We start from the raw sequence: 15,631 nt of genomic DNA, 5'->3' as shown, positions 1-15,631 counted from the left end.
CTCGCTTCCTGCCCCAGGCCCCCCTCCTCCTCCATTCCCAACACTGCGGGCAGGGCCCAGGGGTTGGCCTGGAAGCACTGACCATGTGTGCACAGGGACACCGAGCAGAGCCATCATGGACAAGGGTGGCCCCCTGGTCTGTGTCCTGTGTCTGGAGATGTCTCCAGTGCCTGTCTGCCCCCGACCCCCTGTGGGGCCACCTCAGGAGTCAATTTCCGGTCCTTAGAAAGGCCCCACGGAGCCTCTGCACGTGTGGGGGCTCGGCCCAGGTCCCATGCTTTGGTCTGTGAGCACAATCGAGCCTTGCCACAGCTGTTCCAAAGTTTTATTTTCCAGCGAATGCCCTACTGTCCAGCACTCTCTCACGCCGTCTTGCTGGCGCCCGTGGTGAGGGCCCCCGTGGCCCAGGGCCTGCCTGCTCTGAGCCGCCCGGCAGCTCCGGGTGCGGCTCTGTCCTGTCCTGCCTCGTGGCGGGCTGCTCTGGCCCCTGCTCGTCTCTGCTCCTGGGACGGCGGGTCCTCGGGCCCACTGGGGCCTGGGCGCTGCCAGTGGCACTGCCCTCTGTGGCTCAGCTTCCGGGTGGATCGTCACCCGACGTCAGGTTCTGAGAAGGGAGTGCCGGGCTGAGTGAGCGCCATGGAGCGCTGAGCCTGGCTCCCCCCGCGGCTCCGGCCCAGACTCACCGCCCGCTGGCTACGGCTCCCGCCAGTTCTCTTTGCCCCGCAGCTTCTCCAGGCTCTGCGTCACTGCACACAGCACGCGGCCTGCAGAGGGGGCACGGCACTGCTTGGCCCGTTGGGGGGTTGGAGTGGGTGAACTTGGAGCCTCTAGAGGCTGTGCCCAAAGGCCCCGCCCACCGCGGCTGCCGCGGGAGACTCACCCAGCTCGCAGACTCGGTCCTCCAGCATGCCGGACAGCTCAGGGAGGCTCAGGCCCTGCAGGGAGGCCTGCCAGTCTGTGGGGCAGAGGCCGGTGGCTGGAGCGTGCCCTTAGGCCTGTCTAGCAGGGAGCCCCCCCAGCGGCACTGGACCTCTCCACCCAGGGCCGGCTCGTCTTTCTTACCGGCTGTTGGGGGGCCCGGGGCCGCGCTGCAGGAGGACTCGTCCCCCCTCAATCGTGCTGACAGCTCCACTTGACAGGCCCTGTGGGCACACCAGCACGGGTGAGGGCAGAGCCCCGACCCCTCCCTGCTTACCCCAAGGGGCCAGTGGAAACAAACTGTGAGCCACGCTGTCACCTGCACAGTGAATGGTCCCTGGGGTCCCAATACCGCCCTCCGGATTCGAGACCGGAGGAGACAGGGCCCAGACACCCACTCACCGTAGCTGGTCCAAGACGAGTGCAGCGTCGCGGGCCTGCGCCCAGGCCTCCTGCAGGCGGGCGTGGGTGTCCTTGCGGGCACTGCCCTGCTCCAGGAGGCAGCCCTCCACCACGGCCCGCAGCTCCTGCTCCTGCGACACCTGGCCCCGCATGGCCTCCACCTCCTCGCACCGCTGCGGACCAGGGAGGAATCAGGGCGCCAGGCTGGGCCCCGAAGCCCTGGCCCACAGCTCTCCCTCTGCGGTGCTTCGGGCGCTGCGCTCAACAGGAAGGGGCGCGTGCCACTGTCACTGTCCCCCCACACCCTGCTCTGCCGTGTGGGAGCTGAGGGCCACCCTCCACCCTGGCTCTGCAGTGCCCCCAGTGGCAGCTCACTCTGTGCAGCTGGATGGCGAGTTCCTGCATCTCGGCCTCCAGCCGGTCAGCGTAGGCCAGTTCCAGGGCGTCGCTGGGGGGCCGGGCGCTGCTGTGCCAGCGGGCAATGGCAGAGGTCATCTTCCTCTTGGGCCCAAACAACCTGCAAGCGAGAGAGGCAGCAGCTCCGTCGCCACCTGCCCCTGCAGCAGGTTCCCGTGCACAGGGCACAGGGCACAGGAAAGGGTCTCGGGGACCCGAGGACACCAAGGATCCAGCGCCTGCCTTGCCCACAGGCGACCTTGGCCCCATCCCCGGCACCACACGGTCCCTCAAGCACGGCTCGCTGGAGCCGGGGCCGAGCAGGGAGCACTGCCCTCAGCTGTGCAGTGGAGCTGGAGCCGGGGCCGAGCAGGGAGCACTGCCCTCAGCTGTGCAGTTGAGCCGGCGCCCTGACTCACGTGACACCAATCTCCTTCAGGTCGCTCTCAGTGAGGGTGAGGAAGATGCGGAGGTCCACGTCCTGCTCCTCGAACAGCTGCAGGTACTTCAAGCACCCGATCTGCTCCAGCAGCGTGGCGAGGTCCTGGGGAAGGGCAGGGCTGAGGCCTCACGCGTCAGACACCTTTGCTGCTCCAACCCACGCGGTTTCCTTCTGTGACAGAACCCTGAACCCCCAAGCTGACCACGGGCGGCCCCTCCCCGTGCCCCCATCTCACGGAAGGTGCAGCCAGAGGGCTCCGCTCTGGTCAGAAGCGGCACTCAGTGCCCTCGGGGCAAAGCAGAGGCCCTGCCCCCGGCTCCGTGTGGCAGAGCCCTCCCCGTGCCACTGAGCCCCCGTGCCAGGGACAAGCTGCTCCCCTGAAGAGCCGCCTTTGCTCTTTCCTGTGTGCTTCGCGCGGGGTGACCCTCCCGACGGGCGGCAGTTGGCCCCATGCAGAGGGGCTCATTCCCGTGGAGGGGCAGACTGAGCCCTTCAGCCCCTCAGGAAACACAGCAACTCCCTGTGCGGCTTTTCAGCAGCCGGGTCTCCCCACGTGCGGGGGGAGCGGCTCCCCCACAGCTGAGGCCCAGTGAGAACCCGGTGCTGCCCGACCAACAATGCAAGCCCGCTGCACTGCCCCCCACGAGTGCCTGGAGTTCTGCAAACAGTCACCCCACCTTAGGCCTGCGTGAAGAAGCAGTTTCCCGCTCTGCCCTGGACCCCAAGACCCTACCCCGGGGCCAGGAGCGGCTCAAGGAGAGGCTCCGTTTCCCCAGGCCGGAGGCCCAGGCTACTCCCATTATCGAGACAGTCACCGAGGCTGGAGCCACAGGACAGCGGGAAGGGCACTTCCCTTGCAGGCAGCTGACTGGCATGGGTTGGATTCCCAGCATCCCATGTGGTCCCCCAGGCCTACCAGGAGTGCTCCCTGAGCACAGAACCAGGAGTAAGCCCTGAGCACTGCCAGGTGTGGTCCCACAATAAAAAGACAGTAACAGAGTAGACAGTGGGTACCAGCAGGCGTGATCAGAAAGCCAGAAAAGGAAAAAGGGGCCAGAGCAGTACAGCGGGTAAGACCTTACACGTGACTGACCGTCATTTGGCACCTGAGCACAGAGCCAGGAGTAAGCCGCCCCCCCCAGCATCACTGGGTGTGCCCCCCACACACAAACTAAAGAACCAGCCAGCGGAAAGCTACACGTGCCAGCCTGCGCCCTCAGCATGGGGGCCCACCAGAGCTCCCTGCAGGCGGCGCAGAGGCGGGCCCCCCCGCGTGCCCCTCACGCCCTCACGCCCGCGACTGTGCCAGTCTGTCACTGCTGCCCTCAGCCTCACTCGGCGGAAGGCGGAAGGCAGAAGGTAGTGCTCCCGGAGCACGTGCTCTGCGCTGCCCTCATGGCAGGCCCGAGAGATGGGGTTTTCTGCCCAGGTGCAGGAGAATGAACACAGGACCCAGAGGCCACCTGCAGCCCGCCTGTGCCAGGGGCTCAGACTCCAAAGGCACCAGGCGGGCAGGACAACAGGTCTTCTGGGGGACCGTGTGCACGCCTGTTCTTCAGGTCTGGCCCAGATTGCCCACGGTCACGGCCATCATCCCCAGCGTGGTCTCACCTGGGGTCCTGAGGCAGCGGGCTTCTCAATCGGGGGGCCAGACCCAGGGGAGCAGGCTGCCCCCAGGGGCCCGGTGCCGGGGGGCCACTGGCTGTCGCTGCTGCTGTGGCGGTTCTTAGCTTTCACGTAACTTCTCGTCTGCCTGCGAGCGGGGCTCTTACGCACAGGGTCCGAGTCCTGGGGCATGAGGATGCGTTTCCCGTCACCCTGGAGGGCCCCGCCTTCCCCACCTGACCTCAGGGCCACAGTGGGCGGCACTGGCATGAAACTCTTCCCACTTGCCAGTCTCCCGGGGGACATTCTCAGTGCCCACAGCCAGGCACGGCCCGGCGGGCAAAGTGCAGCTCACTGCGGGCGCGGGCGCGGGGGCGGGCGGGTGCGTACCTCGTTGCTCTCCAGGGAGCCCTCGCTGCTGAGGCCCGGGGCTCGGGCCAGTCCCTCGCTGCTGCTGCTCCGCGCGACGCCGCAGTCCGCACGGAAGGCGTGTTCTTCTGGAGACGGCGGAATGGGGGACAGGGGACCTGAGTCTGCAGCCATGCCCGCACTGCCCCATCCTGGGGTGAGGCAGGGCTGTCCACGGAGCCTCTGTGGAGCAGGTGGGGCGCCCTGTCGCTGAAGCGGACACAACAGGCGACCCCATCTCTCCACTGGAAGCTGCTCTTCTGCACTCTGCCCTCCCACACCATCGGATGGAGGCGTCACAGTGCCAGTACCCCAGGGAGCTAGAGCGGGAACACAGCGGCCCCACTTCACAGAGCCCACTCTCGAGGCACGGTGCAGGGGCGGGCAGGGCGGAATGAGGAGTGCAGAGGGTTGCAGAGGTGTGCGTACCACGGCTGCTGCTGCTGCTGCTTTCCACGTCCCTGTCATTGATGGGGGAGGTGACGTCCCTGTAGCAGAGGCTTCCTGTGTCCAGAGGGTGGTCGTCACTGCTGGTGAAGGTGACGTAGCCCCGTGGAGGCACCTGCTCTGTGGACAGAGGTGGCAGGGAAACCACCTGAGCACAGGGAGGGCACGTGCCTGCAGGGAGACCCCCATGCCCACCCTGGGGCTCCCTGAGAAAAGCGAGGGTGGAGTCCCGCCCCAGACACACATGGGGGGGCGGGAACCAGGCAGGCAGGAAGCGGAATCCTCTGCCCACAGTTCTGAGTGGCCTACGCCGCGATGCACACTTCTGCCGTGGGAGAGGAAGAGCTGTCACTCTAACCCATGCAAGGAGAGTCCAAGAGCGAGCTGGACCGAGGCCAGTGACTTGGCCATTCCGAGTCCCTCTCTGAGCCACTGTCCTGTTCCACACGAAGGGGCTCACCGTAGCGAGGCTGCCGGGCCTTGCCCCCCAGGCCGATGGCTGTGATCCTAGCCAGGGCACGCGGGCCCTCGTGGATGCTAAGCCCCTTCTTCCGGAAGGGCCGCTGCCTCTGCGGGGTGGGGCACGACTCGTCTGACGAGCTCAGATCCTCGTACTGCTCTGTGGGTCAAGGGCCAAAACGAAGAGCTGGTGACAGAGACCCAGAGGAAAGTCATGCGCACTGGTCAGCCCACTCTAAGGTAAGACTCTGGGACAAAGCAAACAGGAAAGCACCGGAAAGGGGATTTCAGAGCGAGACCTGTTACAAAAGCTATGACTGGCAGCCCCGTGCACACAGGAAATCCAGATAGCTCGGGCACCAAAGGGCACCATCATCTGGCCAAAGCAGCTACAGGACGACACAGAAAACACAGGCCGCCAGTGGAGAGCAGCGCACCTCAGACCCAGGGAGAAAACAAAGTGCGAGTGACCCGGGACACAGAAGCTGATCTAGAGACAGCAGGAACTGCACAGTGGCCCGAGGTGTGAGCAGAGACGTGAGTCGGGAGTGAGTCCTGGGAAGGGGTGCCAGGCAGGCCCCATCTGCTCCCCGCGGAGCCTGGAGGGAGAAGGGAACGCCGAGGCAGTACCTGGGCTCCAGAACAGGGTCTTGGTCAGAGTGGGCGAGTGCGCATCAATCAGGCTCACGATCTTCATGTGTCCATACTGCCTGGCCAGCATGCGGGCAGTGGCCCCACTGTGGTCCCTCGTGTCCACTTGGACTCCCTGTGGAGTTGGCGGCAGGGTCAGAAGGCCCTGAGGACTGTGCGGCTTGGCCTCAGCGGGCACAGGCTTTGCAGGCAGGAGCCTGGGTGCCATCCTGGTGCCAAACGGGCCCCAGGTGCTGCCAGGCGTGGCCCCTGAGCACAACCATTACCTTCCTGCGGCCATTGCACACAGGAAGAGAACAAAAATCTGCCTATCTTCCCATTCCCAGTATTTCTTGGGGTACTGGGGTGCCTCCCAAGTGTGCTCCCAGATCCTGGGAGACACGAGGACAAATGCTCACGCCAAGGTGCAGAGCTACTCGGGCCCTGTGGTGAGGGGCCTGAGTGTGGTCCAAAAGCCGGGAAATAGAGGCCAGAGGGATAGCCCAGAGGGGAGGGCATTTGCCTTGCACATGGCCGATCTGGGTTTGATCACCAGCATCCCCTACGGTCCCCTGAGCACCGCCAGGAGTAATTCCTGAGCGCAGGACCCAGACAAACAGATGAAAAAGGGGGAAATAGACAAGGGGTCATCTCTAGGGTCAGAGGAACAGCCCAGGGTCAGGGTAGAAGCCTTGAGGGGCCCCAAGATGGCTCCCCGACACCGCAGGGAGTAGCACTGTGGGGCACACGCAGCACTCACGGGACCCTCACACCGACACCTGCCCCACTGGCTGAGTGCCATCAACAGAGCCCAGTCACCCCAGGACTGCTTAGGAGGCCCCTGAGAATTCCAGGGGCCAGGGATATAGCTCCAGGGTTGCACACAGGCCTACCCTGGGAGAATCTGGGGCCGAGCCAGCAGCCGCCAGACTCTGGCCCCCACACCGGGCTAAGGAGTCAAGCGTGACCCCTATTTCCTAGTTTGTTTGGACCCAGGAAAAGCCCACTAGGTACTGCAGTCCGTGTCCGTCGAAAATGCCACGGGGATCTGGAAGGCGGCCTCAGTGTCATGCGCTGAGCGGGAAAGGCCATTCCTGTCCCACTCCTCGGGGAGCGGGGAGCCAGGAGGAACAGACAGCTCCTGAGCGAGGAAGCGGCTTAGCCGCCACCTGTCCCCACCGCTATGGCTCCTTTCCATCACCGGGGCAGCAGCTGGTCAACGTCCACGCTCACTGCAGAGGGGAGGCCCCGAGGGTGGCAGAGTGTGGTCCCTGGTGTCCGTCCCGCACGCTGAGTGTGGTCCCGGCACACTGCCTTCCGGGCTCACCCGCACAGCCTGCTCACTGCATCTGCACATCACGGGTGACACGAGCACAGAGCCGGGACAGGACAGACACAGGCCAGCACCCAGGGCCAGTGCTCTGCCACACGAAGTGTGTCCCGAGGCTGCAGACCAAGTCAGCACGACTCACTTTTTCCAATCCCAAGAGGGAGCCAGTTTCTTTTCCCCCTTCCTTTCCCGTTGTTTCTTCTTCACTTTCTTGGCGAGGGGGTCCAACCTGGGTATGCTCAGGGCTTACCCCTCTGGCTTTTTGCTCAGGAATTACTCCTGGCAGCACTCAGGGCTTACTCCTGATTCTGCGCTAAGGTATCATTCCTGCTGGGGTTTGGGGACCATGTGGGGTGCCGGTGATCAAACCTGGGTTGGCTACACGCGAGTCAAGAGTCTTACTCGCTGTACTACTCTCCAGCCCCCTGTGCCCATCTTTTAATTGAACTTTTTATTAATAAATTAAAATCATGAGCACCAACTATCCTGCCTGCAGAAATACAAAACAGAAAAATAACTGTAGGTACACTAAAACTGTGTGCCAGCCAGATAGTCCCTGAAGTACTTTTTAAACTGCAAAATGTTGAAAACCTAAATTTTCCCACTAGAAGAAAACAAACTGATTTTGACTGCTTTTGAATGGAACAGAGTACAAGACCAAACTACTCATGGCTTGTTAAATCACTTTTAAAAGATGAGTAAATGCATGATGGTATCCCACATTTTGTTTTGTTGTTTTGCTTTTTGGGTCACACCCAGCAATGCTCAGGGATTACTCCTGGCTCTGCATTCAGAAAGTACTCCTGCTGGTGCTTGGGGGACCATCTGGGACGCCGGGGATGAACTCGGGTCAGCTGTGTGCAAGGCAAACGCCCTGCTATCTCTTGGGCCCCAGAGCCCATGCTGGTTGTTCAGGCAGGCAAACCCCTTTCCCCTGGGGGAAAGTGCTGGGTCTCTAGTGAAACAGCAGGTGGGGCTGGAGCAGCAGAACAACGGGAAGCAGGCTTGTGCACACAGTCAACCTGGGTTCGATTCCCTGCATACCATATGGTCCCGAAGCCCTGCCAGGAGTGATCCCTGGGCATAGATCCAAAAGTATGTCCTGAACAGTGTTGAGTGTGACCTAAAAACTCCCCCAAAAACAAAATCACAAAATCAAAGCAGCAGGTGGGCTGGAGCAATGGTAGACTGGGGAGGCACCTGCCTTGCATGTGGCTGACCCGGGTTCAACCCAGGCACCCCAGATGGGCCCCCTGGCCCACCAGGAGTGGTCCCTGAGTGCAGAGCCAGGAGTAAGCCCTGAGCACTGCTGAGTGTGACCCACCCCCCCAAAAAAGCTGTGGGTGTGCTGGGGAGGGAGGGGCAGGTGGCTGGAAAGGGGCGAACTTCTCCACCCACCCACTCAGTATGGCATGAAGTAATGGTGGCTTGCGGGGCATACCCAGCCATGCTTGGGGCTTACCCCTGGCCCTACTCAGGGATCACTCCTAGCAGTGCTCCATATGGGGACCAAGTGGGGTGCCAGGGATCAAACTCGGGCCAGTTGCATGCAAAGCATGTAATGCAAGCACCCTACATGCTGTACTATTGCCCTGGCCCCGTATTTGCTAATTGCGGGGGGAGGAGAAGTGCTCCGAAGCCACTCCCGCACTGATGCTTGGGAGCTGCTCCTGGCTGTGCTCAGGAGTCTGGCAGGGCCAGGGACCAGCTCTCCCAGTGAGAGACCATGTGCTCCAGCCCGAGCTCCCTCCTGGGGAGCGGGGTGGAGAGATCCAGCCCTGAGGGATGAGCCAGGGCTGGCTGCAGGCACAGCAAGCACCTTACCCTCCATCCAGCCTGGCAGCCCCCCTGCTTTCCTATTTTCACTCGCCACCGTACCTGTAATGCCCGAGCACTGCCCAGGCCCTGACACCAGCTCAGGCCCCGTGAGAAGGTGCCGCACAGGCGGGCGGTGGTAGGAACTTCTGGCGGAAGAAAGCTCTGCCATAGTGGCTAGCCCGGTGGCCCCGCCTGCCGTGACGCTCACTTACGTGGTTCAGAAAGCACTGCACGATGATCTCGTGGCCGGCTGCCGCTGCTTCCATCAGAGGCGTGAACCCGTACACGGGCTCCCTGCGCAGAGACCACAGTCAGGTGACACACTCTGCCCAGCCCACGCCCCGGCTCTCTGCACTGCCTGCCGGGGCTCTTTCCACCTGCTCCCCCCAGTCCCCACCCCCAGAGAGCCCCGTCTGTCCACCTCTCCAGCTCAGGACTGGCCATCGGCCCAGCCACGACACGGCGCAGCTGAGGCTTCCCTGCTTAGGGGCCGCCACTGAGCTCAGCGCTGCCCCCACCCGTCACCCTAGGCAGGCTGCGCGACATTAGCCCCGTCTTACCCGGGCCGCAGCCTCACAGGGGCCACGCAACTGAAACAGTCACCTATAGGAAAAGGTTTCTGGATGCGCAACCACTGTATATTAATTCAAATCAACCGCCGAATGAACCGAGGAGTTTGGGGCAGTGTTCACCCACACTGTGTGTTTTGGGCAGCAAAAGGTCACAGTGGGAAAAGCCTAAGAAATTCCGGTTGAAAGATAGGAACTAAGCTCAGCAGTTCCTACCCCTCAAAGACACACATTTTTCACTCCTCAACATCTGTGCAGTCAGAATGTGCCATGAAACCCAGGTGAGGCCAGGTCAAATCCTGGCAGGCCCACACGTCTTGGAAGCTAGACGCTCGGGTTCATCCTCAACATCTCATGGTCCCCGGAATACACCTGGAAGCTACACCCCGCTCTAGCACTGAGCCGGGGGACCCCAGTGCTGCAGGGATAAGCCAAACGAGCCCTTCCCCCAGAAATGACTAGGCAAGGTGCATTTATCAGTAGCGTTTTCTCTCCTTCGGGCATACACAATTGTTACCTGTATGGGCCAAAGAGGGAGCAGGTAGGGCACTTGCCTTGCATGTGGCCCACCTCAGTTCGATTCTGGCACCCCATATGATTCTCACCACTGCCAGGAGTGATCCCAGAATGCCAAGTCAGGAGTTAGTCCTGAGCATTGCTGGGTGTGCCCCCAAAACAAAACAGTTTAAAACACTATGAAGCATCTTACGGATGGCAGCCATCAACAGGTTGGTGGGAAAGAAACAGGTAGGGTGAGAATGCTCCTTAAACATTACTGGTTTCCTGGCGCTGGAGAGATAGTACAGCGGGGAGGGCGATTGCTTTGCACACAGCTGACCCAGGTTCGATCCCTGGCATCCCATATATTCCCCTGAGCACCGCCAGCAGTAATTCCTGAGTGCAAAGCCAGGAAGAATCCCTGAGCATCAGTGGTCTAACCAAAAAAAGCATTACTGGTTTCCTTAAGAGCCACGTCCTTGGGCTGGAGCAATAGCACAGTGGGGAGGGCGTTTGCTTTGCACGAGGCCGACCCGGGTTCGAATCCCAGCATCCCATATGGTCCCCTGAGCACTGCCAGGGGTGATTCCTGAGTTGCAGAGCCAGGAGTAACCCCTATGCATCGCCAGGTGTGACCCAAAAAGAAAAAAAAAAAGCCACGTCCTTCCTTAATGTGGGAACCCCTAGGAGCGCTCTGCACGTCAGGCGAGTAGCTGACTCCTAGAATAAGGGAAGAGCAGCAGCCGTCAGGCTTTGGCCGCTGATGAAACCTGATGTTTCAGACTCCGCCTCACCGTGCAGCCAAAGGAAAGAGAGAGGGGCAGCCCGGAGTGCGGCCAGGCAGGCACGACTCAGTCAGACCCGTCCTCTGAAAGGCTACGGGTGTCTCCCAACAATGCCGCGACCCTGGCACAGATGCCCCATTTTCAGAGGAAGACACCTAATTGCAGAGCGCCCGAGTGCTGCCCCCAAGTCACCGAGCAGTCAGGCCAGGCGGTGTGGAGGCCTAGCCGGGCCTAAACACCAGTGCTCCTAGCTCCAGTGCTCCCCCCAGCCAGGGGCAGAGCCCGTGGGGCCGCTCAGCTGGGAATCACCTCACGTCCGCATTCGCACCGCTGTCCAGAAGGAACTTGACCATCTGCTGGTGCCCAGCGCTGGTGCAGTGGAAGAGGGCGGTCCAGCCCTGGATGTCTTTCATCTCCAGCTCCGCACCTTGCTTCAAGAGGATACAGAACGCGCGTCAGGGCGCTCCGTGAGGAGACGAGCGCTCGCAGGGCTGCAGGGATCCCGGGGGCTCACCTGCAGGAGGAAGTAGGCGATGCTCTCGTTGCCACAGCTGGACGCCAGCATCAGCGGAGTCTGCCCTTCCGGGGTCGGCACGTTCACACTCACCCCTGCCTCCAGCAGCGCGTGCACGATGGTGTCGTGGCCGATGTAGGAGGCGTACATCAGTGGGGTCCAGCCGCCGCCATTCTTCTGGTTCAGATCTACCTCTCTCCTAAACAAACGAGACGCGCTAGACAGGCCCACCGGGGGCCACTGAAACAGGCCGGAAAAAAAGCAAGAAGGGCTGCCGGGAGGCGGCGAGGGCCCTCAGACAGGAAGAAGGCATCACGGGCACAAGTCTAGGGGACACCCTGATATCACACTCTCCTCTGGCCCCTCCTCCAAGGCCATGGGCGCCAAATCTTTTCCTCTGCTCCCGCCAGCCTGAGGAGGGCTGCAGGGGCATGGGCACAGCTACCCTGTGAGGGAACAAGCGTCTTTCCTGTGGGGCCCAGGTGCTGGCAGAGCAGCGGGAGGGCCCGGTCACTCAGGCCGCCAGGAACAGCTGCCCCGACAGCCAGTGTGGAACCTGGACTGAACCCTGTGCCTCCCACCAAGCTGCGTGGCTGGAGGCTAAGGAGGGTCTCTCACGGCACGCCCTCCATGGCTGGCCTATCACCTCAGCTGCATGAGCACTCTTGGAAATCCATGACCAGACCAAGCAGGACCCATGGGCAATTCCTGAGCACACAGCCAGGAGCGTGATCCCCGAAAAAAAGGCTGTCTGCGTCATTCCTTCCCCCGCCCCCCCCCCCCCCGCTAGTGCATCTCCCACAGGAAGACACAGTGGGCCACACGGCCCAGCACCCACACAGAGTCTAGAAACACGCCCGCAGTCGCGTCCAGCGCCTCTCGGGGCTGCTCCCCACTCAGCAGCTCTGAGCGTGCCCGGGAGCCACTCGAAAGGTGCTCACCCACGGAGAGTGGGAGGAGCCGTGTCCCAAGCAGAACCCGGCCCACCCCAACCTCAGTCCCCGCCCCTGGAGGCTCCCAGTCCCCAGAGAGGAGGGGGACTGTCCTTGGGAGGAGCACCTCTCTGCAGCTGCTTCCCCTGCACCTTCACCCGAGTCTGGGCTCCCTGCGCTGCCCCAGCTCAGCACAGACACCCCGGAGCCCCCTGGACATCCCACAGCACCCACAGAGGCAAAATCCCAGAACCGAGGGCGCAGGCTCTGACCGGGGTCCCTGAGCCTGTGTGAAGTGGGCATGCAGAGGGGTGAGGCCTGCACACCTGTCACAGTCCCACCACCAGCAGGGCCACTGCAGACTGCCCCCATCCGACGCTGGCCAGACACCGACACGGATGCCGCTTCCTGGAGACCCGGACCTGGGGCTTTGGCGAGCCTGTGCTCAGCTTCCCAGGAACAGGAAAAGGCACATCTGAGATGGCCATGGGCGGGGACTGTGAGCAGTGGGCATCAGGCGTGCGGCCACTCACCAGCAGAGGAGTGAGACAGGCCACACGAAGCACCCCTTATACCAAGTGCTGCTAGGTGCCACTGAGACAACCAGGGCTAGTAAAGCGGGCCGGTGGGCGGGGACCAGGCGCCAGGGCCACTCCTCCAAATGCCACTTTGCAAGAAGCAGATGAAGAGCAGGACATGCAGAAGCCCCATGCTTAAGCCCCGGCACCGCCTTCCCCGAGCACTTCCAGGAGTAGTTTCTGAGCTTTGCTGGGTGCCAAAAAGGTAAACTAAACAAGCCCTCTGAGGGGCTGCTGGGCAGCTGAGGGGTAGTTCCTAAGCCTAGCACGTGAAACACCCCAAGCTTGATCCCAGCACCACATGCCCCCACTGCCAAAAACATAAAAATAAAAAGAAAGAAAAAAGAAAATAAAACAAACCCTACAGGGAACGGCCACAGAGCACAACTGTGTGCCTCTGCTGTGTTACTCCGAGCATTTCAGAAAGTACTAGAAACCACAACTATAACTCTAAACCACAGACTTTGGCTCTGGTTAAAGCACCTTCTGCTGTATTACTCGAGCATCAGGGAAAGTCCCGGAAACCATACAGTCACTCTGGGTAAAGTGTCTCCAAACTGTCTTTCAGTCATGAACATTCATTTATTTATTTTTAGTTTTAGGGCCACACCCAGCAGTGCTCAGGGCTTCTCCCTCTGTACTCGGAAATCACTCCTGGCGGGGCTCAGGGGACCCTTGAGGTACAAGGGATCGAGCCTGGGTCGGCCATGTGCAAAGCAAGCTCCCTCCCTGCTGAACCATGGCTCTGGCCCTGAACAGGAAAGGAGCTGCTCTCTCCCTTGGTGGCCAGCACCTCCATCACTGTCAGCTGCCCAACAGGCACGGTTAACCCGAGCCACAAGCTCGTCTAGACTGCAGGCCGGGCGCTGGCGGAGATGCTCTGCAAACCAGCAGCTACAGAGTCGTGCGTGGAAAGTGAGGAAGGAGCAATTCCCACTGCTCTCACCGCTGCACACACTCCTTCACCACGTCATACTGGCCGATGGATGCTGCTGTGTGAAGATCCAGGGGGACGGCCAGCTCCTCGCGGCTGACCTGCGCGCCCAGCCCGTGCCACATGGACAGGCTGCGGTTCAGGAGTTCCGGCTCGCTGGCTTCATCGCTGAGCTCTGACATGGCTGGGGAGAGAAGAACAGATGTCTTTCCTTCGGGGTTCCGAGGCGTGTGGGGCTACCCATCTGCCCCGCAGACAAGACTCACTGTGTTCAAACCCAGAGGTGCCCACCCACCTTCCCACACGGGGCGGCGCCTGGCTGGGCTGTTGCAACCTGTCCACAGCACCGAGACCCTTCTCAGCCAGGACAGTGGCGCCCATCTCTCACAACACGCGCACCTTGCAGGTGGGGAAGGTGAGGGGTCAGTAACTGTGCAGGGTGACACTGCCCCCAAGATGGGACCCCACCAGGTGACAGAGAGGTCATGAGCTCCCCAATACAGCCTTCCTTTGGTTCAGGACTGGTATTTGCTTTGAGTCCACTCTAGGTGGGCCAGAGCAAGGCGATGGGGAGAGAGGAAAGCAGAGAGACGGTCATATCCGCTCAGGAGGCTGTTGGTGCCAAGCCCGTTCACAGATGCTGCAGGCATCGTCCAAGTCAGTCCGGGACACAAAGAGTTTGTTGGCCCAGGCATAGATCAGCAGTTCATCACTTGCTCTGTCTGTTTGAGGTTGTGGGTTCCACCACCATCACCGCAAAAACGCATAGGCCCATGAGCACGTGTACGCGGGCTGCGAGCAGGGAAGGCCGAGCAGAGCCCTGCTGGCCAGGCTGGCGCTGGGGGTGAGAGACCCGCGGAGGGGCCGGGAGCTAGACAGCGCGGTGAAGCAGGGCATGCGGGCAGGAGGTCGAGGTGTGGCCCCTGGCAGGGCATGACCCAGCTCAGAGAAGCCCCTGACAAAAGTGGGGGAGGGGCCCAGCAACAGTCCCGCGGGGAGGCCGCTGGCCGCACTCAGGGTTGGATCTCCACTGTCCCTTATGGCCCCCGGCCCACTCCAGCAGTCTTTCCTGAGTGCAGAGCCGGGGGCTCCCCTGGGCCGCTGACCACCTCCGGGTGGGCCCCGAGACACACACAAACCAAACACGGGGGTGGGAAAGGCTGCGGCAGCACCCCCGGCCCGAACAGCACTGGCTGGCAACCCGCCACAAGAACCCAGATGAGCCCCGCCGGTGGGGCCCCTTCCGTGACCTTGGGTGGGGGGGTCCTTTCTCCCGGCTCCTTCCCGCGGGCCCCACGCCCCCCTCGGCCCCTTCACGGCCCCAGGCGGCCGCCGCGCGACCGTCCCCCCCCACCCCACCCCTGCACGGGCCGCTGCGACCTCCACGCGCCGGGAAACGCGCCCAGCGCGAAGCCCCCGAAGGCACGTCCAGTTCGCGCGTGGCCCGGGGCCAAGGGCCGGCCGCCGCCGCGTCCCGTTACTGTTCCGGCAGGGGACCGCCACCTCCCAGGGCAACACTTGGAGCAGAAGGTGGCCCGCGGGACCCACGCGGCGGCCCGCACGTGCCGGGGCGCCAGGGACCCGCGAGACGCCGCTGACCGCCACTCCCCGGGACGCGACCCGGCGCCGCGGCGGAGCCGGCGAGGGGCACCGGCCGCTGCCCCGCAGGGCGCTGACGGCCCGCGTGGCCGCCGCCGCGGAACCTACCTGCACGGGCGTCTCGGGCCGCCCGCGGGCCGCCGCCGCCGCCGCGATCCTCCGCCCGGCCGGGGCGTTCTGACGCCCCGCTACCGCCTCAGCGGCCGATCCCACGACCCCGCCCGCCCCGGAAGTTGTTGCCGGGGAGCGCGGAGCACGCCGGGACACTCGTGGGTCCGTTCCGCACTCCGCGTCTCCAGTGGCTGGGCGTCGCCCGAGCGCCCAATGGGCGAGGAGAGCCCTCTCTGCCCCGCCCCCTCACCGCACG

The 15,631-nt window shown here is 62.7% G+C and overlaps 1 protein-coding gene across 3 annotated transcripts; it reads right to left on the bottom strand.

Annotated features, from left to right (window-relative positions):
• Positions 1-311: 311 nt before the first annotated feature.
• On the bottom strand, positions 312-15,498 carry ANKS3 (ankyrin repeat and sterile alpha motif domain containing 3). 3 transcript variants are annotated; one of them, XM_055134166.1, is made up of 17 exons: positions 15,373-15,498; positions 13,678-13,849; positions 11,222-11,420; positions 11,017-11,138; positions 9,068-9,149; positions 5,708-5,843; positions 5,079-5,237; positions 4,601-4,738; positions 4,154-4,260; positions 3,770-3,946; positions 2,136-2,260; positions 1,696-1,837; positions 1,321-1,493; positions 1,063-1,142; positions 881-955; positions 684-783; positions 312-604 (listed from the first exon to the last, which is right to left on the bottom strand). In XM_055134166.1, exons 2-17 carry the CDS (start codon positions 13,845-13,847, stop codon positions 598-600), a joined length of 1,992 nt encoding a protein of 663 aa, XP_054990141.1. In that variant the 5' UTR covers positions 13,848-13,849; positions 15,373-15,498; the 3' UTR covers positions 312-597. The 3 variants fall into 3 exon arrangements, with proteins under 3 accessions (XP_054990141.1, XP_054990142.1, XP_054990143.1); XM_055134167.1 differs by having other exon boundaries at positions 684-764; XM_055134168.1 differs by lacking the exons at positions 13,678-13,849; positions 15,373-15,498 and having other exon boundaries at positions 11,017-11,221; positions 11,315-11,420.
• Positions 15,499-15,631: the final 133 nt, after the last annotated feature.

The sequence above is a fragment of the Sorex araneus genome, chromosome 4, assembly GCF_027595985.1.
Source record: "Sorex araneus isolate mSorAra2 chromosome 4, mSorAra2.pri, whole genome shotgun sequence".
NCBI lineage: Eukaryota > Metazoa > Chordata > Mammalia > Eulipotyphla > Soricidae > Sorex > Sorex araneus.
This window is presented reverse-complemented; position numbering and strand designations above follow the sequence as displayed.